General features: G+C 33.7%; 2 protein-coding genes across 2 annotated transcripts; one reads left to right on the forward strand and one right to left on the reverse strand.

Moving 5' to 3' along the window:
- Positions 1 to 997: 997 nt before the first annotated feature.
- On the forward strand, positions 998 to 21,292 carry LOC128995411 (vesicle-associated membrane protein/synaptobrevin-binding protein). The gene is made up of 6 exons (XM_054420420.1): positions 998 to 1,188; positions 15,540 to 15,692; positions 16,467 to 16,570; positions 17,570 to 17,713; positions 19,412 to 19,513; positions 20,382 to 21,292. Exons 1-6 carry the CDS (start codon positions 1,131 to 1,133, stop codon positions 20,544 to 20,546), a joined length of 726 nt encoding a protein of 241 aa, XP_054276395.1. The 5' UTR covers positions 998 to 1,130; the 3' UTR covers positions 20,547 to 21,292.
- Positions 6,754 to 10,116, reverse strand: LOC128995410 (uncharacterized). The gene is made up of 2 exons (XM_054420419.1): positions 9,722 to 10,116; positions 6,754 to 7,335 (listed from the first exon to the last, which is right to left on the reverse strand). The coding sequence occupies exons 1-2, from the start codon at positions 10,046 to 10,048 to the stop codon at positions 6,790 to 6,792; spliced, it is 873 nt and encodes a 290-aa protein (XP_054276394.1). The 5' UTR covers positions 10,049 to 10,116; the 3' UTR covers positions 6,754 to 6,789.
- Positions 21,293 to 21,861: the final 569 nt, after the last annotated feature.

Genomic DNA, 21,861 nt, shown 5'->3' on the forward strand with positions numbered 1-21,861 from the left:
ACTACTCACTGCCACCTAAATACAGTATAATCAGCTGATTGGTGTCCGGCAAAACTCATTGCAGCAAAGTAGTACGCAATGAAACCCCATTTGAATAAGCTGGCGGCAAACTGCTGTTTTCTGGACTAATTCCTTGCGTGGGAAGTTCGTCAAAATAATGTAGTGTGGCGTAAACTTTTTTTTAGTGTGGCCTTGATTCAACTCAAGAAAGAACAGAAGATACAGAGGATGCAATAATCGAAAAAGAATAAATTTAGAAATTTAAAATATCTATAGTATTAATACAAATTGTACTTTTGATGGATCGGGTATTAGTAGCATATCCTGATTAAATCATATCAATCAATTATCAATTATTTAAGATGGGGACGCCACTATATGTGTGTATTTTAACCCAAAATATGTGTGAAGGAAGATTGGCGCAATATTGTAATCTTGTTAGTGACTAAGGCCGTAATTTTCCCTTAGACACAGCTGTTATTTAAAAGCAAAGCACATACAGCCAATGGCAACTAAGGGACCTTCAGTTTTTAGTGGAATCCGAACCACATTTTCCTTGTAACTAACGAATTGGTCAAATTATCAGGGTAGAAATGGTAGAACTGCGCGGATCCGGATAGTCATAGTTACTCACTAGTACGGACGTTAATCCACTCCAGTGAGTATCGCATCCACAGTGCATTTCTATGTGCTATAAATACCTATCCACAATTCGTGACCTCCTAGTTAGTTAGTAGTTGGATTACAGGACGACAGAAAGTGTAACAGTCTACGGTGTAACGTAACGGATATTTTAAAAGGTAACACGATGATTCGGGAGAACAATCTAAAGATAACAGTTTTTCAATTACCGTTTATTTAGTACCATTGATTATTCACTTTTACATATGCTTGAACGTTATGCTATATCAGCTGACTTTGAAAAAACTGCGTGTTCAGTGATTTCTGGTGCTGGCTGCTGGCTTTCAAATTTCGTGACGTCAGTGCAACGACAAACAAATTTTGCGAATGACGCATGCGTATGTTAAAAACCTAGTTCAAGCCCTCCCGGGATTATTTTCTGATTTCTGATTTTGTGCGGTTAAAAAATTATAATCTGTGTAATAGGTATTTAATTTAATTCTATTAACATGGCGAAACAAGAACAAATATTACAAATAAACCCTCTTCATGAACTAAAATTCCGTGGTAAGTGTTCAATCTCGATTAAGTTACTTGTGTTAGTTAATTGCAATATCTTGCTCGCCACACTGAAGAAACGATATTATACACAAATAAAACCCTAACTTGTGTTTTAAATACACTTCAATGTTACAGAATATTACACAATTACGACAAGTGAAAAACATACTTGTTCATTACATCTTTCATGTGTGTTTTGGTTCTCAATGCAGTATTCATAAGTCAGGTTGATGACTGGTCAGCACAAATCCAATTTTAGGCCGAAGACAAGTTCCAGATTTTGGCCACTTAACTCTGGATAATTAGCGCTTCCTATTGGCGCTTATTGCTATTTTCAATGAATTACTTTTTGTACTGCAAATTCAAATTCCATTGTAGGCATAAGTTTAGTTTGTCAAAAAGAAGAGTAAGAAAAATGCTGTTCCTCTTCACCAAACTTATAAACTTAAATTTAGGTCTTTAATTCCCACACATCTGCCAACATAGACTAGAATAACCTAGTATGTTTAGCTAATTTAAAATCCATTATTCCAAGAATTTTGAACCCAAAAGGTGTGTAAGTTTCTTGCCAGTAAATTAAACTAGACTTAGGCTAGGACAAATCTTTTGGTCTAAGTTTACCCTGTGTTATTTAAACTTTAATTGTTTTTTTTAATAACCTCTAGACCAGTAACTTAATGACAGTAGGCTAACATAAAAAATGAACAAACCTCATAACATAAATTTATAGGACTAAGCCTAGCCTATAATAGATTTAACCCTCCGAGTGTTAAGCGTCGCATAATCGACACGCAACACACCCGCCGTGGTGTTATGCGTCGCTTTTGTGACACTCAAACATCGTTTACGGCAAAGGCTCTGGGACTGACTGAATCAGATTGAACTGGATCGAGATTGGTATCGTTGTTTTCGGCAGTTTATAAGCTTTCTCCTGATGTCTGTTTCTAGAAGCTTTTCATTTTAGTTCTGAAAATATTGTAGCAGACAGCTGACGTGCGTATTTGTAAACAACGGTGAGCACTTTTTCACTTTAAATTAGTTGACGAATATCGAAACTGGATAATCAACACTTTTACAGCTCGATTGTTTTTAGAATTTAGTACATCACGATATCAATAGTCCACCCCACTCCTTCCATTCCCGTTCTCCTTTGACTTGTGATTTGTGAAGTTGACAGTTTGAATTTAATAATGGTAGATCATTAGGAGAGAACATATAATTGTAGCGCCTAGGGTCGTAATGTCAATTTTTTAAGAGAATACATAAATTTGTTAATACCTTACGATCAAATTCTTCTTCTGTTTCTATTTATCAGTAGATAGTTATGGGAATAAAATTCAAAGTCAACAGTTGAAAAGCTTATTGCTAAGGTTATGTTCATTGACCAGAATTTGTTTTAATCAAAACTGAATATCATCAGATGGAGGCCATTTCTATTAAACCTAATTTGTATTATTATTGTTAGTATCAACCCAGCTCTTGTAAAAAATGCCAAAATGCCTCCTTCCTGTGAGGGAGTGTAATTTACTCTTTTCCTTATGCTTAAGACTAATAATTTTAGAGCTTAGTGATGAATTAAAAATTACAAAATTATGACCTTGCTCACAAGTTCTTAGAAATTTTATTCCTGATTCCTTCATTAATCTTATTTTTTGTCTGGAGAATTATTATGACCTTGCTCACAGTTCTTAGAAATTTTATTCATGATTCCTTCATTAATCTTATTTTTTGTCTGGAGGTCGATATGATTATAGTAGGCTACTCAAGAGAGTATTGAATTGAATGTAACAGTAACTTATTTAGTATCAATTTATTCAGCTCAAGGAGTCTCTTTTAGTTCCATTTAAGCAATGATAAATCATGTTTATTTTCGGACCTAAAACATCATTTTTTAATGTTTATGATCCATACCGGTATTTTTCTAGTAATCGTGCTTTAAGCCAGTCTCAGTCAAACCAATAAAATTTACTTCGATTCCGATTCGATTACTCTAAAACAATCGAGCGGTAAAAGTATCGATTTTCCAGTTTTGATATTCGTCAACTAATTTGAGGTGAAAAAGTGCCCACGGTAAACAACTTGGTTAACCTCGCACCGATGACTGATGTGTTTTATTACGTTTATCATTGTTTTAGTGTTAAAAATAAAAAGTAGTGATGTACGTGGTGCATTATAAGAAGATTTAAGTGATTTTGAAGGGCTGGTTGATTATCCTGAAGTAGGTAGTTATTGATGTAAATTATCGGCCAGATTTGTAGCTATGGTTAGGCTAAGTTTATGCATTCTTAGCTGCCGCCTAATGTACGAATTACGAAATCTGTTTTTCACCCATAACTTATTTATTTGCAAATTTACTTCCATATATTATTATACTTTTGTAATCCTTTTAAAATTTAGAACAAAGTGGCTATTTTAAATTATTTGTAGACTTATAAATTATAAACTATTGAGCGCAAACATAATTTTTTTTATTTATTTTATAATTTTCTAAAAATGTTAACCCCACAAAAATGTTTGAATTTTTTTTTTGTAATGTTTTATATATATATTTCATTGAAGCCCATAATTTTCCAAACAAAATGATATATAAAACAGTATAATTTACATTGTTTTTAAGTTTCTGAGATACGTTTTAATAAAGCCCTGCAATTGCGCAATAAATGGGCGGACATTAATACCATTACTATGGACACTTGGAGGGTTAAGTCAATAGGATACCGGTACCTAAATTAACTTAACTTAAGTTACAGTATGTTAAGTTAGGCCTAAGTAGGCTAAGTAAACTTAGGTAATAGATCAACATGACATTAATTTCATTTATGCCTAAGCTTAGGCCTTTTTGCGGCAATTAATTACTAACTTATAGGTGCCAGAGGCGTAACAGATTTTTACGGGATCCCCTCTCATGAGTTATTTTTATGAGTTATTTTTTTATACATAATCAAACCCCCCCCCCCCCAGAGTTATTTTTGGACAACCGATACAATTAATGATCAAACAGATTAATCATAGGCCTAAATGGAGTAGGTAGTAAATAAATTATGGACTAGGCTATGTTCCATTAAGGGCGTCTTAAGTATTTCAGTTTTGGTTTGATGAAAAAGTTTCATCATTATATCAATAACAGTTTTTGTAAATAGCTAGTTTTGAAATAAAATCAAAATACTTACCTTATTTTTCATGGGTCTGACTTAGGGGAGGTACGAATGAGGCATTTAGTTCAAAATTCCTCCGTGAACAGCGCTGTAGTAGAGAGCACTTTGGCAATGAAGGTTTACTAATCGCAAAAATAGTTCTGTTCATAAAATAAAATTATAAATGTCTCAAATTCAATTTTATAATTTTTTAATTGTAAAATTAAACTATCATAACCTAACCGAACTAACCAAACTTGCTGATAAAGAAATAATATAACAAAAGTTTGGTAATCGGAAAAATAATTCTGTTTATTAAATAAAACTAGAATTTGCTCGATTAAAATTCTATAATTAAACTGTAATAACCGAACCAAACCAACCAAACTTGCTGATAATAAAAAAATCTTGGACAAAAAGTTAATGCTACCAGCAGGATTCGAACCCGGGACCTACAGAATATCAGCCCGGTACGCTAACCATTAGACCACCGAGGCCGACGGCTACCTACCGTTTTGTTACGGTAATGGCGTTCCCTCAGCTAATAAGAAGCCCACAGCTGTCATCGTAGCCTCTTCTATACCTCCCCTGAGTAAATACCATTTTTCATCCGTATCAGAATGTTTATATCAAGGAGGTTTATTCATTAGTATAGTTTAATCTTTGGTTATAACTAACTCATACACTAAAAGTTAGTTAATTTAAAAGATTGACGGTACTTTTATCGCAGGCTAAAATAGCCTTTGCATTTTTTATTTTATCTTTGTATGGATTTCAAGCGTTAACATTACAAACATGTCTTTAGTATTGGTTAATTGTTAGGTAAAATTAGATATATAGGCCAACAAACACAGTCATTAGTGTAGCAATAAATTTTGTATTTAACAAAATACAATCAATATTAGGGCAAAACTATAAATGTAAAATAATACAATATTAAAAGCCCCCAGCCAACGTTCATGCCTCCAGGCTCCAGGTAACTAATGTTTCAAAATGTTTGCAGACGACATAAGCAGTGTACTAAATCACAGAGAAGTAAAATATTTCCCGGTGACAAAAGTCAGATTGCATAATAGGCCTAATCAATGACCCACGTCATAAAACGTTAAATTTGTTACCTTAGTTCGTTATCACTGAAGAGGCCTATCGAAATTAAACAATAACACCACGTTAAGACTTGTTCAATACAATTGAATGATTGATGATACATTTAAATAAGAATGAAACTCCAATTTTTCGGCCCCACTCGTCTCATGGGCTTCTCTGCTCGCCGTTTTCCGCTCACCGATTCATGGGCCCACTCAGCTCCCGCCCCCCCCCACTCCCCCCCCCCCCCCCGCATTACGGACCCTTCTGTTACGCCACTGATAGGTGCCTCCATACGAATTTTTAATTTTTATGTAACTTTATATTCCTCCCCCCCTGAATCCAAATATCTACTATTAGGCTATTTTTCACCGCTGATTGAATATTTCTCAAGATATTGCCGTAAAATATATAAAATTACAATAAACTAGGTAGGACGGATAACATTTACTTTAAGTGAAATGAACTGTGGGTGAAGTAAGCCAACAGCTGATTGTTTTCAATCAGTCAAGCAAATAGAAGTGACAATTTTTTTAGCTACCTAACTTAAAACTTAACTTTGATTCGGCAGTTTGAAAATCACCTACTACCTTAAACTTTTACTTAAAAGCTTTTCACAAGTTAACACCTTTAATGTAATTTATTATTGTTACCAGTAGGCCTATTTTATACTTACTAGTGTCCCTGTTGCTCGAATTTGAGCAATTGCAAAGTATTACAGTAAAGGTGTTATTTTGAAAATGAATAACAGCTTGATAATTTCCCATGTTAATCTTATGGAGAAATACAAAACTTCTAAGGGCCCCAGGGCCTCACTCGATCTTATTATTTACCTAAAAAGAAAGTTTCCTGCAGAACTTCACGTTGTAGGCCTACGCTCTTTCCAATCACTAAAAACATGTCAATCGGTTCAGTAGTTTCGGAGGAGTAATTGTCACAAAAATCCTGCTTGCGTATTAAATAAGTAGCCTACCTATAGATTAATGATCTATATTTCACCTAAAAAAATTACATAAAATGGTGCTGTTCTAACATAACGTAACCAAACCAAACCTCTAGAACGTTAGCAAACTCCTTTTGGTGTCAGAAAAGGCATGTCAGGGTGGTCGGCCGTGCTTTATGCAAATTCGTGACTGCATTAAGTCCTTTGAAGGTACTTAGGTTAGATTAGGTAAGTTAAAGTTTAGGTTATAATGAATCAAGTTGTTAGTTTATGTCTCCTGCAGACTGTGTTTGTAAAATTAAAATCCTAAAAAACACACACAAGCATTTTTGAAATAGTAATTTGAAGTGTTTTTCTCAAATGATACCTATAGGGCCTAATAAATGTAACATTTAAATATAGGTAGTTTATATAGTGCTTGTAATTTATTCCTTACTTTACAACTTATATCTTCTTCTTCCCCTTTTTCAGAGATTTGTCCTCCTTACTCTCATTCACATTTTTTTCCTTGATGATTTCCTTCTTTTCAAAGTCTGAAGTGTCCCATTGGGTTCCCATCTCTACTATTTCCGGCTTCACAATTGGTTTTCTCAGTGCGCCTGTGCACAAATATTCTAATTTAAGTGAAGATGAGGATGAATTAGTTTCTTGGGAGCAAGAATTTACAGATTCCGCAATTTTAAACTGAACAGGTGGTTCTTCTGCACTTGGGTCTTTCCCATTGCCTTTTATTGGCCTCATCTTGACATGATATACACCGTGTTCTTTATGAACACACAAGGTCGGGGGTACATCTATTTCTATGCTGGAGGTCCGACTTTTTGATTGTTTGGTTGTACTCGGTGCATCTGCAGTTCCGGGTTTCTTTTTAGATTTCTTCCCCTTGAATCCTGTCGGTGTTGTATAGAGCGGTTCTGACATTAGACGGGTTCTCAATGTTTTCTTTCTCACACCCAAAGCTATAGCCCCTGGACGCCATCCGTGAGGAAACTAAATCAAATATATTATGTGAACTGTGCCTGGTCTAAAAATTACAAGTTATACATTCTACTGAGTGTTAAATTTTTGTAGCCTAGAACCTAAGATTAATATTTTTGAGGATCTATAATTATTTTACATTTTGAGGTGTTTAAAAAAAAATGGGGAAAATGATAAATTAAACATATTTTAAGGTTCTTTAGCTCATGCTTTCTGCATTATTTCCTATTTATTCATTTATTCATACGGTAAACACCATTTTTACAATCGATAATACATGAGTGGCAAGTTACAAGATAAATATTTATAAATACAGTATATATATAAGTCAGATTCAGATTCATCTTGCTAGACAATAAAAAGATTGCTAACCTGAAAAATGACATCAACAGGATTGTACCAAAAATGCATTGGCAAACAAAGATTGGATCATTTCACATTGTATTCATTGTATTGCTACCATCCACCTAACCGTATCTCAATTTAGAATTTTCTGGCCAATGAGTGCACCAATTTTTAGTATTCATACCATTCATACTAGGCTTATAAATTGTGAAACTTAAGATTTAAAAGATCTCAGAATTATGTAACACCATACCAATAATTATATTACACGCTTATTTTTAAATTTGGTTTCAGTTGTGACACTTCAAAATAATTGTGTTTAATGTCATATTTTGTTTATATTAAGAGATCTTGAGGTTTTGCAGCCTCAAAATTAATAGACATTCCTTTTCACTTTCTCCCCCTATACATATTATAGGGCCTATATGGAGAAAGTACCGTTTTGTCAACATTTTCATGTTTCAGTTTTAAGTGGATACATCCCTTTTGGGCCCCCCTGAGCAAAAAAAAAAAAAAAAAAAATGGTTCTCAAAGTGATGTCTGTGTGTGTAGGCCTATGTGTGGATGCGTACAGAACTACAGACCACACCTGTCTAGTCCGATTTTGATGAAATTTGGTATATGTGGGTAGGGGAGGTAATCCGTGTTATCTCCAGGCTTTATTTTCATTTTGATTTTAATGGAGATTTTTCTCATAAAAGCCAAAAAGAAAACAGAAAAATCAGATTTTCACAAAAATGGCCTGAACGATTAGGTAAAATTTAATATGTTATGTATAGACTAGTCCATAAATTCTGAACTACATGTTACAAATCCCATTTTCGTGAAAATTATGATTCAAAAGTTGTTGTAACTGATGTTATTTATCAATAAAAAAAATCCCATAAGACAACAATCGGATTTGAGGAAAAAGCCGGATTTGACACAAATTAATCTGTTATGGTCCTTAAAATGCTGAACAAAGTAGTGCAACCTTCCATTGCTGACACAATTACGGTTCAAAATTATTGTGCAACTTTTGTGATTTTCCCAATAAAATATCATTTACTCCCACCGCTTACCCATGTATAGGTTGTTGACAAGCTAATGGGAAAGTACATGTCAGATTGCTGATACACAGTTTATTTTTATTTATACCCCTGCAGATTCTGTGTATCCAAGTATTACTATTGCAACTAGTGTTATATCATATTATGCTATAACATGTCTGATAAATTCAAAGACCGCCTTAGTTATGAAAGTTTTTGGTGCAAATATACAAAAAGTAAGGATGTTTTAAAAGTACAGTAGCAAATTTCTTCAGTGATGAAACTATAAAAGAATCCACCCATTCTTCAATTTTGTATTAGAGCCATTTTGTTTATATTAGGTGAGCCACTCCCTTCAAGCTGTTTCACAGACAGAAGCTTAACTCGTTAAACACCTGGTACCTGACCAAGACAGTGTTAAAACCTCGATATATTGTGCTATTTAATTGGAAGGAGATGTTACACCTGTCGGTTGTCGATTTTGATTGAATCGGAGAAAGTTAAACTTAAATAAATTAGAAGGTGGCAATGTTGGTACGGTGCGACCACAACTTTAGACTAGGCCTACCACGTTTTACTTGCCAACGCTCTTAGGTAAATTCCCGTTTGAAATTGATTCCAAAAATCTTATGTTCTGTCTACCACCTACTTTAAGATTTTTAAAAGTCTGCCATAGTAGGTTTTTCTGTAATAATCTATTATCTAATTTAATAACTGCTGAAGTAATGGAATAAAATCTTAAATTGGTAAAAATTCAAATAATTAGCTTGAAAGGGTAGTGTAAATTCTAAATCAGTTTGCAACCTCCTGGATGTTTACATCACTTTAGGCCTAGTCAGTATTAAAGCATAATTGTTTTATGAACTTCAAACTAAAATGCCATGTGGATATATATAAGGTGTCTACCTGATTTTTTGTAATACTGAAAATTAATCTGTAGTTGAAGTACATAAAATTGCATGTAGATGTCGTAAAACGCTGAAGCTCACAAGATAAGGCCTAATAATTTCACACTCAACACTTACGGGTTCCCCTGTAGCCGTGTCCTCTGAATTCCAAAGCCATCCCATGGTTTTGGGAACAAGTTCCAGTTTTTCAGTGCAGTTCTTATGGCCAACTTTAAGACCTGGATACATGGCTGCCATCAGATCACTTAGCCGGATAGACTTGGTATTCTTACTCTTCCCCGACGGCATCGGGGATCCTGGTGTGAATTTAAATGAACTTGAATTTTTGCTAACAGTTTTAACCAGAGAGTGTTTTTGAGGTTGGCTAGTGCTTGCACCAACAGTCGATACACTGAAAGAACTGTTGGCTTTATTTTGAGGCAAACTGCGTCTTCCTGTGCTCATAATTTTTTGTTAAAAGGTATTCCAACAAAGTAGTAATGATAATTTTTGTTATTGATAATTTTTACTAGCTGAAAATTGAGCTACTTTTATATATTTCACCATGGTAACGATATCATAAGTAGATTTATCAACTTTTTTTACTAGGCTTTACATGAGTAATCTTTTTTGGTTATAATTAATTGTGCTCAGCATACAAATTAATTTATTGGCATTTAACATGGGCTATATTTAAATAAGTCCAAGGTCTAAACAAAATTATAAAAGTAGCAGCCAAAACAAACAAGTTTAGTTAAAAACATTGAGCAGGCCTTAGTAAAACAAATCAAATTCTAAATTATGAACAGCTTAGTTAAGTATGTTTCATTTACAGAATGCTGCTGGGATTTTAACCCCTTATGGGTGACTTTAAGTAAATTTATCCTGATAAGTTTTCTTGCGGACTGCTTGACAGATCAGTAACTTGACGTTAGTTATTTAGGTGCTCTTAGATACCGTAAACATTATTTTATATTCATACTAGCAGAGTACCCGTCCTTCGTATGGGGTTGGGGTATAAGGATAAAATGCTTATTGCAGTTATACCTGGTTTTGTGTTTGCAATGGGAGAGGACAAGGTTGAAGAAAATTTGATTCTTTTAATTTACTTCACCAAGTGATGTAAAAAAGTTGTTTACATCATGCTTGGGATAGGGAAGTTTAACATGGCGGGTTGGGTAAAAAAAGATGAAAACCCTGTTGCCTAGACGTGAAATAGTCAAAATTAGGAGACCAGAAAGAGAGCAATGGAGGTGTGTAGATTGAATGGTAAGGGCTTTTTTAATCCTTTCAATTCCAGCAAACATAAGAGTTTCTCTACTGTTTTTTTATTACTACCTACCCAAAAACCAAAAAGAAGGCCAAACCAATTGTTTTACTGACTTATTGTAGATTTCAAAGTTTGCATAAGTATAGGCCTAGTTTAAATAGTTTCCTTAATAAACCTTTATTATTCAATACTTTTACACATGAAATTTGGAAATGCTCAATTGAATACCTACTTGGTTACCGATATGAAGATTGTATTCAAAATTAAAACTAATTTGTTTAAGTACGTTGTCGGAAAATCAGTAGTCCTATTATTTGTAAGTAGGAGATTTGGAAATTACCTAAAGTTACATTAAGTTCCCATTAATGACTTTAATTTTCTGACAGAAGCTTTTCCTATTAAGCAATCAATCTTGAAAACATGTTTCCCCAACAATATTTAATAAGTCTGCAGTATGTTGTAAATATACCATTAAAGAGGTGCGCACTTGTTTTGATCAATAGACAAATATAATAGAATGAATGTTGTCATTCCAAAAATATAAGGACTTTCTTACACAAGTAAATTCCAATATTGTTAGATAGATTAGTTGGTACTGATCGAATCATTAATTAAGATCGTACACTATCAATTATGTTTTTTCAATCAGTTAAAAAAGCAAGATAATTGTCTTTAGTTGGCTGCTTTGCCCTGTTTTATGTTACTGAGGTGCAGTTTATTACAGGAGTGCTTGTATGTGAGTAATACAATGACTCAACAGTTTGATTGAGGTGCACACATTGATATCTGTATCTCTGTGGTGGTATAGATGATTTTTGCTTTCAACATTCAAAGAGATTTAAGAAAACCGTTCAAATTATTTGTAGGACAACTTTTTATAAATTTTCTAAAATTGGAATGTTAGAGTTTTTTAGTTTATTTTTTGTTTTTGTATTTTTAATATTGTTTGACATTATTTATGTATACATATGTGCATGAAATAATAAATAAAGAAGATTTGATTTGATTTGATTTTCAAGAGATTTTAAAAATGATTTTGCTTGCAGTAGTTCACAAATTTAAATTTGAATCATTTTTGGAAATTCATGTGAAAAATGGATATGATTAAACCACCAATAATATCAAGCATCAACATTGTTAAAAATAGTTTCTCCTTTATACATTTCATATTTATATTGGCATTACAATGGAAATACTGTACTTTTGGCTTACTAATTGTGGTATTTTTATTATTAGAGTTGGACAAAATTAGGGATTTAATTTAAAAAATGTAAATTTCTGGTATAGCAGTGAAATGTTTCATAGAGAAGAAAAATATGAATAATCATAATTTCAATTAATTACGGAAAGTAAATAAAAGAAACGTCTTATAACACTTAAAACATATATTTACGCTTATACTGTTACTCACAAGACGGTAAATATACAAAAACAATGGTAAGTGGTGATCGATTTCGATTGGACACTCCAATCATCATCAGACCCAATAGGCGAATGACAAGAATCTTGAATGGCGTCCCTACTTATACCCTATTGGCTACCGGAAGCACCGGCCAACACATTTTTATAAGTACAACTGGAATCAAAATGTATTTGTTCATTAATCAACTTATTTCTATCTTTACATTTTTCCTTATAAATATACAATTCCTCCCAAGCATTCATTACATATCCTTTCTTACAATTCTTTAAAATATCTAGACTATCCTCCATTTTTCCTAGTGAGTGCCCATTTTGTAACAGGTGTTGTGCGACATTTGATCTTTCCGGTTTGTTGTTCCTCCACGCAGATATGTGGTTTTTGAAGCGGTTTACGAAGTTCACAGTCTGTCCAATGTAGAAGCTATCACAATCGTTACAATTGATTTTATAGATGCCCGAAGTGTCAAATTTGTTACAATCTTCTATTTTTGGATGCAGTATTTTACTCATGGTGTTCTGAGTCCTGTAGGCTATTGAAACTCTGTATTTCTTGAATCTGTTAGCAGTCCTTTGTGTTGTAGTCCCCGTGTAGCTAAATGTGATATATCTGGTGCTTTCCTCTTTTATCTCTTCTAATGTTGTTCTGCTGTTTAGTGTATTCTGTCTATCGATTTTTCTCCTCGTCTTCCTTGCGATGTCCTCTATCGTCTTGGTTCGAAATCCATTCACTTGGGCGATCTTCTTAATGGTGTCCAGTTCTTTTTTCCTATTGGCTTGGCTAAGTGGGATCTTATAGGCTCGGTACAGCATAGATCTAAAGGCTGCGGTCTTGTGGATTGTCGGATGGATAGACTTGTTGTTGATTGTAGTGTCCGTTTGCGTAGGTTTCCTGTAGATGTCAAACTCTATCTTGCTGTCTTTTCTCTCTAGTGTGAGGTCCAGGAAGTTGATCTTTTTGTTTTCTTCAAACTCGTTGGTAAAGGTGAGGTTTGGGTGGTGGCTGTTTAGTGTCTGCATCATCGTTTCATGCTCCTGCTCCTGGGCTTGTCTGAAGATAACAAGAATGTCGTCTACATATCTAACATACAGTTTTACATCATGATTCTTTCTTAAATTCATTAACATTTCTTTTTCCTGGTGCTGTAAAAATATTTCTGACAAAATTGCCGAAAGTGGACTTCCCATAGCTAAACCATCTGTTTGTTCGTAAAATCTATTGTTAAATCTTAAATAATTTTGCTTCAAAACAGTCACAAGCAATTTTACAATCTGATTGACATATTAATCGTCTAAACTATTCTGCAAAAGCCTACATTTAACAAGATCTATAGTTTCTGATACAGGTATGTTTGTGTACAGATTTGCGATATCAAATGAGACTAGCCTACTATTCGAATCTATATCTATGTTCTTTACACGTTCAACAAATTCATAACTATTCTTTACATTGTATACATATTCTAATTCTAAATCATTGCTGAGCTTACTTGCTAACAATTTTGAAACATTGTAGGTAGGAGCACATTTAAAGTTAACTAATGGTCTGATGGGTACATTCTTCTTGTGTATTTTTGGGATCCCTTTCATCACGGGCGCTTTAGAATTTAGGATGTTCATCTTCTGTCGATATTCTTCGGGAATCACTCTGGTGCATCTCTTCACGACGTCGGACAGCTCTCTTTGGTACCTCTGCGTTGGATCCTTTTTCAGCTCTTTGAAGTTATTTTCTTTGATGAAATCTTCCGTCTTCTTTATATATTCTTCTTTTCCGAGCACTACGATGGCGTTGCTTTTGTCTGCTTTCACAACAATTGAGCTATTCTCTTCCAGCTTCTTCTTTATATTGTTGCATGTCTTCAGTTCTTCATTTCTGCTGGGGTCTATGGGTCCTAGGCTGGTGAAATCGTTGGCTGTCACTTCTTTCCGAACGGCATAATGGTCTACGTCTCTGAGTGATTTTACATTTGCTTCGACTTCAGTAGCTAGTAGTTCATTTTCGTCCTTCTTCTTCATTGGGAAATTGTACTTCATTCCGTAGTTCAGTATTTTCGTTTCTTCTTCACTGAATTGAATGTCTGTAAGGTTGATGACTCTCTTCTGGAATTTGTGTTCTGTATTGGTCCTATCCAAGTCTTCATTAGGTGTATTCTTCTCTACGAGTTTGTCTAATTTGTCGTTTATCCGTAAATATTTCCGGTCCATGGCGTCTTCAACCTCTTTACTGACGACTTCGTGTAGTAAATTCCACGCAATTAGTCCGTATAATCTCAAAAATTGTAGGTGGATGTCGTAGGCAATCTGGTTCAGTTCTTCTTTTTCACAGTAAAGTTGTTTGATCATATTTTTGATGAATAATACCTCTCCTTGTTCCTTTGTTCTTTTAGCGGCAGTGGTGTTACAGTTGACCTTGATTTTAGCGTATTGTGGTGTAATCCTCTTCTTGATACATTCTTTGTTGAAGTAAATATCTGCAATCTTCATGGAAATCTTAATTCCATCTTAGTATCTTAGTTCAATTACGGCAATTACAACTTCAGACAACCTCAATTCAATTACAACAACAGAAAACCAGGTCAACGACTCTGTCTTCTGGAAGGAAAACTCACTAATCTTAGTTCAATTAATTCCACCATACTTGTGCAATGTGCATGCTATCAGTAGGCCTAATGTATGCTACCACATAACAATGGTATACAAAATTTCATCTCAAATTTTAAATATAAGAACACCCCACTTTTCTTGAAATGTTGTAGGTGAACACAAAACAATGAAAGTTTCCTGCCAAATGTAATACGATTAGTGGTAAACCTAATTTTAATCCCTACTGTAGGATCTTTATTTGATTTATTTTCTATGACTTCTAAAAGAATTGCTTGCACTTAGGGGCTGAGAAAGTTTTTAATTATTTTATCTAAAAGCTCCAAAAGTTGGGGTTATTAAAGTAGTTTTTTATAGAATTTTAAGGGCTGTTTTAAAAATTTAAAAACTAGTTTTTGTAATGAGCCTAAATAATCTGGTGTGATGCATTGTAAATATAGAAACCAGAAGTTAAGTTGGACAAAGAACCAAAACATTGTCTGACTCATTTAATTATTAACATTGTTCTCTTTTTAGAGGATTTTTCTGACTTGAGAACATCCACCTTTGGCATTTGTGGTTTCATGACTCCTAAGACTTGAATAATGGATAATATTTTGAAGTACAGTATTTAACGGTTTGTCAGACGCTAATATTCTCTAGTCTACAATAAATCTGTTGTTTCAGGCCCGTTCACCGTCCCAGTCACTTCGTACATGAAGCTTACAAACCCGTCAAATCACAAGGTTTGTTTCAAAATCAAAACTACAGCTCCAAAGAAGTACTGCGTCAGACCGAACTCGGGAATTCTCACCCCAAAGGATGTCATAGAGATTGCTGGTAAGATAAGATAATTGAAAACCCACTGTGCGAACACACACACGGATAAACAGAAAGTTTACATTTGAAGCCCAAGTGTTTGTGAATGCATGTTAAAAAGTTTTACAATAAAAAACTTGATCGTGTAATCTGTAACATCTATTCTGTCTATGGTTGTGTTTATCTGTCATTTCAGCTTTGTGATGATTACAAGGTTTTGGAAATTGTGTTTTGTCGATATTTTTAATTGAAAAAAGTTCAAATATGTGTAAATTTTGATAGTTAGTGGCCTAAAACATTAGACTCGTGTCATATTTTGGGTACAAAACATTTTTAAGGTCTTATGATTTACACCTTAATATATTATGTACTTTTATTACAAAGTTAACACTGTAGGATGAAATGAAATGAAAAAAAGTCTTTATTTAAGAGGTGAAGTTAGGACTTGTAAGTCCACCCTACCACTTAACCTCTAAAACATAAATAAATAAAAACTTGTTCACTTATATAAGTAAATTTAAGTAATCTAAAGTGCTACATTAAATAAGTAAACATGAAGAAATAGGATGTGTATTTTAAAGGGAAGATGTCTGAATGATGTGTTTTTAATGGGTGATTTGATTGCTTTAATACTGTCCAAGATCTACTAAATATTTTTACTGCTAGGCCTAGTGTTTAAAAAATAAAATTGTAATCCCAATTTGTTTAGAATGTTTTCAAGCATAGTCCAATTAATTGAAAGTTTAAAGTGTGAATTGTTGTGTCTGAAAACTAACACAGTTTGTGTATTTTTAGTGAGTTTGCAGCCATTCGAGTTTGATCCAAATGAAAAAAATAAACACAAATTCATGGTTCAGACGATGATTGCACCTGATGGGGAAATAAATTTAGACCAGTTGGTAAGTACAAGCGAAGGGGGCTAATGGGATTTACACTGTTGTAGAATCAACACAGTAGCTGTTGCATAACACTACTTATAAGCATATACTGCGGTGAATGAGGTTGTAAAAATCAAATGTTCAACACGTAGCCTATAATTATTGACGTACTTACAAAAATTGATCTTTTTAATTATAAGTCAACCAAAGTAGACCGACCCAGTTTTCTTTTTTCAATGACTAATTATTTACATGTACAGAGTTGCAAACAGAAGTTAAATTATTTGTGTTACTTTCAACTTTTTGATTTTAAGATAATTGTGTCAATCTGTTTACTGATAATTGATTTATTCTTCATTGTTTCACCCTAAGAAATTGTATACTTTATTCAATGACATAATTATGGATGGTAATAGTGATACTGACCTTTGGTAGATTCCAGTACCTGTGGTAAGCTGTACTGGTTTGTTATTGTATGTGTCTCGCCTTTGGTATTTTAAAATATTTTTTTTTAAGGGACAAAAAAATATTGTACAGTCTTGACTGTACCTATTTCTCTTGTGCTCCTTTAAGTTCATAAATAAACATGCCCAGTAAATGTCAAATATGAAATTATCTTAAAAATTTTAAACTTATTCAAATTGTAATCACATATACGGTACTTATGTCCCATTGAACATTTTAGATTTTTTTATGTTGATCGGTCTACCTTAAATTTATTTGCAAAGACCTAGATAGAAATACCAGAGTAGATTTTAAATTGGTTTTTGATGTTGGGCTTTAGAATTGGAATCATGAAATGACATCAAAGAACAGTACTGGGATTGATTTTGTGGAATTCGAACCAAAATTAATTTTATTGAATCCGAACCCTGAATCTGTTTTATTGAATCAGAACTTAAATCAATTTTATGGAATCAGGGCTAGAATTGATTTTTTGTAATAGACTCCAGAATTGGTAGTGTTAAAGTATAAATGAAATTTACCCGTCTCTACTAAAACTGTTTATTTTTCCATCAGTGGAAGGATGTGACAGCAGAGAATCTGATGGATTCCAAGCTCAAGTGTGTGTTTGAGATGCCGGTGGAGGAGAACGCAACCAGCGCAACCGCCCAGGAGACCAGCAGTGCTGTCGAGGAGAATACAAAGCGAGTTGGCGACTCGGTGAGTCACAATTAAATAAATAAATTATTTTATTACCATTACAAAATTACAAAGTAAAAACAGTCTTATTATTGGAAATATAACTGACCACTTAACTGATATGAGTTGTGTGGTCAGTAGAGAACATTTTTAATAATCTAAAAATAAACATTAAGCCAGCCTAGCTCAACATAAAAAAATGACACCTGCTCTGTGATGTTTGACAATCTGTTTCTTAATAAAGCTAAGTAGGTAAACTAAAAAATCAAAGGAAATATATACTATAGTTTAAATTTTTTTAATGATTCCATTTAGATTAGGCATTTTCATGGACAACCTCATACATCATGCTATTTGCAAAATTTTGTTTATATTCATTATCCTCATTCCCAATCTAAATAATGAAGAGTGTACAACAAGGATGAGGCCAGCTGATAACATTATCTGCCACATTTGTAGGCGCACACACACAAACAATGTGAATTCCCACTTGAATTACATGTTGTCTTCAAAATAATATGAAGGTTCTTAAACACACCCCTAAACTGAGTCTCATGAACTTACCCTATCAAGTTTTACTAACAAAACTAATTACTAAATTGTTCCCATGTACTTGTGTGTAATGTTTTAAGTGTTATACATTACATATCTTATATATACTGGTACTGAACTGAAAGAATTACCTGGAGCCACGAGGCTGGAAGAAGCTTTTCAGCACACCCAGCTGGACTGGAGCTGCTAAATCTATTGTAATAATGGTTAAAGAACATAACATTTTAAATCTAATAATAAAAAAAGGCAAAACATAGACTTAGTCAAGCAATCTTAGTAAAGTAAATTTATCCTTACGTATGATTTTATTAGTAAATATTCCCTACAAGACTATAACAGGTTTGCGAGTCTTTAAGACAACACAATAACACACAGAGCATAAAGATTCCTGAAATAATAGTATCAGCTTTTGTAAGTTTAACCCTCTTGGTGTCAGTCATTTTGTGTGTGATAGATTTTCGGGCATTTCACAGCAATGTTATGATAGAAGAATAACATAAATCACTCACTAGGCCGATTACGATGACCTTTACCGTCTTTACGGATAAGCTTGAAAACATTGCAAACATATCATCATCAAGTTAGTCATTATTAATATTTTTTACTCCTAAATACTTAGCATAAACAGATGAAAATCAATATTTATTAGTAAATGTAGTAACAAATAACTTCTAAACAACAACAACAGCAAACAACTTGTAAACTACAACAAGCAACACAGCAACCAAATTATTGACCTTTTTCTCAAAATATCAAATACCCGGAAAAGATATAGAGACAGACCCCAGAAGAAAGTCAGTTTTCTGCTGTTTAAAGTTGTACAGATACTGAAGTATTATAATACTAAGTCCGGAGCCCAAAAGGATTTTTGAGATAAGAATATGCTTAAATGTTAATCGGGAATGTGAGCTTTGATCATGCCAAATTTCAGCCCATTCCGTCCAGTAGTTAATGCGTGATTGAGCAACACACAAACACACACTCAAACTTTCAGATCTATAATATTAGTAAGATAATGTGCAATTGTCGATGCATCAACGCTTGGCAGTCCCATTGTGTGTCTTTGCTGTCGAAGCATAGATGTTTGATACTGGGAGGGTTAACAGGATTGACTTGACTACAGTGCTTCAGAAGGAATATTTTCCATACTTTTTTTCTTTTTTGCAGCCTAGCGTAGCTCACGATGGTGAGTTGGTCAAAGCAGCAAAGGAAGTCAAACATCTGAGGGAAGAGGAAAGCTCTTTGAGACAAGAGAATTTGCAGCTTAAGGTAATGTATTAAAATATGTGTATTACAGTTTCTGGTTAGAAAGGAACAATTGTTTCAGAGTTACATAAGCCTATTGCATTGGACCATAGAAAAATGAACCGTTGACTGCTAAATTATACCTTATATTTGCCTGACCTCGATTCTTAAAACCCTACCTTATTTACTTCCACTATCATATAGGGTCTGTAATAATATGTAAATTTACTTGATCGGTTTATTGATCACATTGTCTTCATCCAAACCCTGTAGTTTATGTAACTTACTAACAATGAATATTTTGGCAACTACTTTGTCTGGTTGTTATAGTTGATAGAGGTATTTGTGTAATATTCAACACCAATCTTCTCCTAAGTTAACTTAAATTTCATCTTGGAAGCGCAATCGAAACCTATTAATGCAAGTTGGATTTGGCTGGTTGAGGAATAAGAATACACAATGTATTCTAGCAGATAAAATTTAGATTGGATTCAATTTGCACTACTTGAACACACCAAGGTGTGTATTTAAAGGCAAAGATGAGTGAGGATGGGTGTTACATTAATAAAACCATTGGTTCCTAAATCAGGGCCAATTAACAATGAAAGCTGGGGTCAGTTTTAAACCATCAAAAAAATTTCCTTAACTTTTCTCACATAAGTCAGATAAGTTCTTTGTACAATTGTAACTCTACTTAACATAGGAGTGTACAGAGATCAAATCCAGGATGCACGTCCAGGATGCATCTAAATAAAATGTTCAGACAAAGTCTACCTACACAAATTAACCCTGATTTTCTGACGCTGATTCCCTTGAAAATGTCTCCTGTGATCTCGTAGAATACAAAAACACCTCCAGTTTAGCTAATGTTGATTGCTAATGATGGTTTCAGGAGGAGCTGATGAGACTCCAGTCCACGCAGTACAAGTCGGCCAGCTACCCTCCTCCCTCTTCTCCCTCCCAGGTTTCCCATGATTCCGCGTACTCCCCACTTTTGATCATCACCGCCATCATTATGGCCATTGTTGGCATCGTCATCGGCAAGTACATACTTTGAACCCAATCTTCCCACCTTCTCGTGTAAAGTAGACGACACAAGCTTCCCCACGTACTCTATGACTTCTTTTAAAATTGGTTATTGTGTATAAACAAACTGACGTTCGGTCGTGAGACGGCTGATAGGGACGAAATGCGAATTAGGCTTATCGTGTTCTTCTGGCTTACTTTGTGTTTGTACATAATTCTTGTAATGTGTTGTAAATGGAAAGTTGAGGGTTCGGTATAGATTATCGTTTCAAAATTCTAGTTGATATATTGTATTTTAAGTATTGGCACTACATGGTTAGCCGTATGTTCTGTCCGTTTTAATATTTAGATATTTTTGTGTTTTAATAATTCCCAGTGAGTTTGTTTCCCCTATGCTAAACATCGAGCTAAAGCTAAGCTTAAATTCATTGTTCAACATGCTGTATTGTGTTTACAATTTTTGTTATCGTATATATATATATCACAGTTATCACCTTACTTGTTGTGTTTGTTTCATGTTACTGACACCCGAAAACTAACATTTTGTCTGCATTTATTCTAAGTTTCTCGTACTTTGTTTGAAAAACAAAACGAGCAGAAGCATTTCCATGTAGTAAAACTCGCATTACATAATACTTCATAGAGTATTGGTTACACGGTTTGCAAAAATATTCATCAGCTATTATATAATATCATGTTCCTTATGTAAAATGAAAACTGTTTTATCAAATGTATACAATTGAATACATTACAAAATACAGATTAGTTGCACCTTTATTTTACCTTGGTTTCGATGAAAAAAATCTCTTCCTCGTACTGTTATTCGTACAATAGTTTGTTTTTTAATATAAGCTGAGAAATCAAAAGGGTAGGTTTTTAATTTTAAAGTTTGATCCACAAAAGTTATAACACTTTGAAAAGAAATAAATTTTGCATTGAATTGTTTATCCAAAATATTGTAGGTTCTTAAAATTCAACAACAAACAGTATTTGAAAATTAAACAATAGAGGAAAGCAGTTGAGTAAGTAGCTGTTAATAGATGAGTATCACAATGTTGAGTACCCAATAGAATTTACAAAAAAAGACAATTCTCAGCACAGTGTGGTAGATAAGAAAATACCCCCGCCGCAGCAAACCTGCATACTAAGCGAATTTCCATTTGCTTGCTTGGATTTACACAAAAATGTCTCCTTAAACATTTATTCCCTATTTAAATAACATGAATTTAACGAGTACTTAGGTTTGCTGCAACAGGGAGGGCAAAAATGTGGTTTTTTTGTAAAATATTTACTTTAAAATAGTTTAGAATGAAATGAATGCATTTTCCAAATTTGATCAAAATATG

Source organism: Macrosteles quadrilineatus, unplaced genomic scaffold (genome assembly GCF_028750875.1).
Source record: "Macrosteles quadrilineatus isolate MER2022 unplaced genomic scaffold, UCM_ALF_1.0 Scaffold_5__1_contigs__length_97177068, whole genome shotgun sequence".
Classification (NCBI taxonomy): Eukaryota; Metazoa; Arthropoda; class Insecta; order Hemiptera; family Cicadellidae; genus Macrosteles; species Macrosteles quadrilineatus.

Coding starts and splice junctions, on each gene's coding strand:
- LOC128995410 (XM_054420419.1), bottom strand. CDS start 10,048: ATGAGCACAGGAAGACGCAGTTTGCCTCAAAATAAAGCCAACAGTTCT. Junction 7,336..9,721: donor ACACGGCTACAGGGGAACCC/GTAAGTGTTGAG, acceptor TATTTGATTTAG/TTTCCTCACGGATGGCGTCC.
- LOC128995411 (XM_054420420.1), top strand. CDS start 1,131: ATGGCGAAACAAGAACAAATATTACAAATAAACCCTCTTCATGAACTA. Junction 16,571..17,569: donor AAATAAATTTAGACCAGTTG/GTAAGTACAAGC, acceptor TTTTTCCATCAG/TGGAAGGATGTGACAGCAGA. Junction 19,514..20,381: donor AAGAGAATTTGCAGCTTAAG/GTAATGTATTAA, acceptor TGATGGTTTCAG/GAGGAGCTGATGAGACTCCA.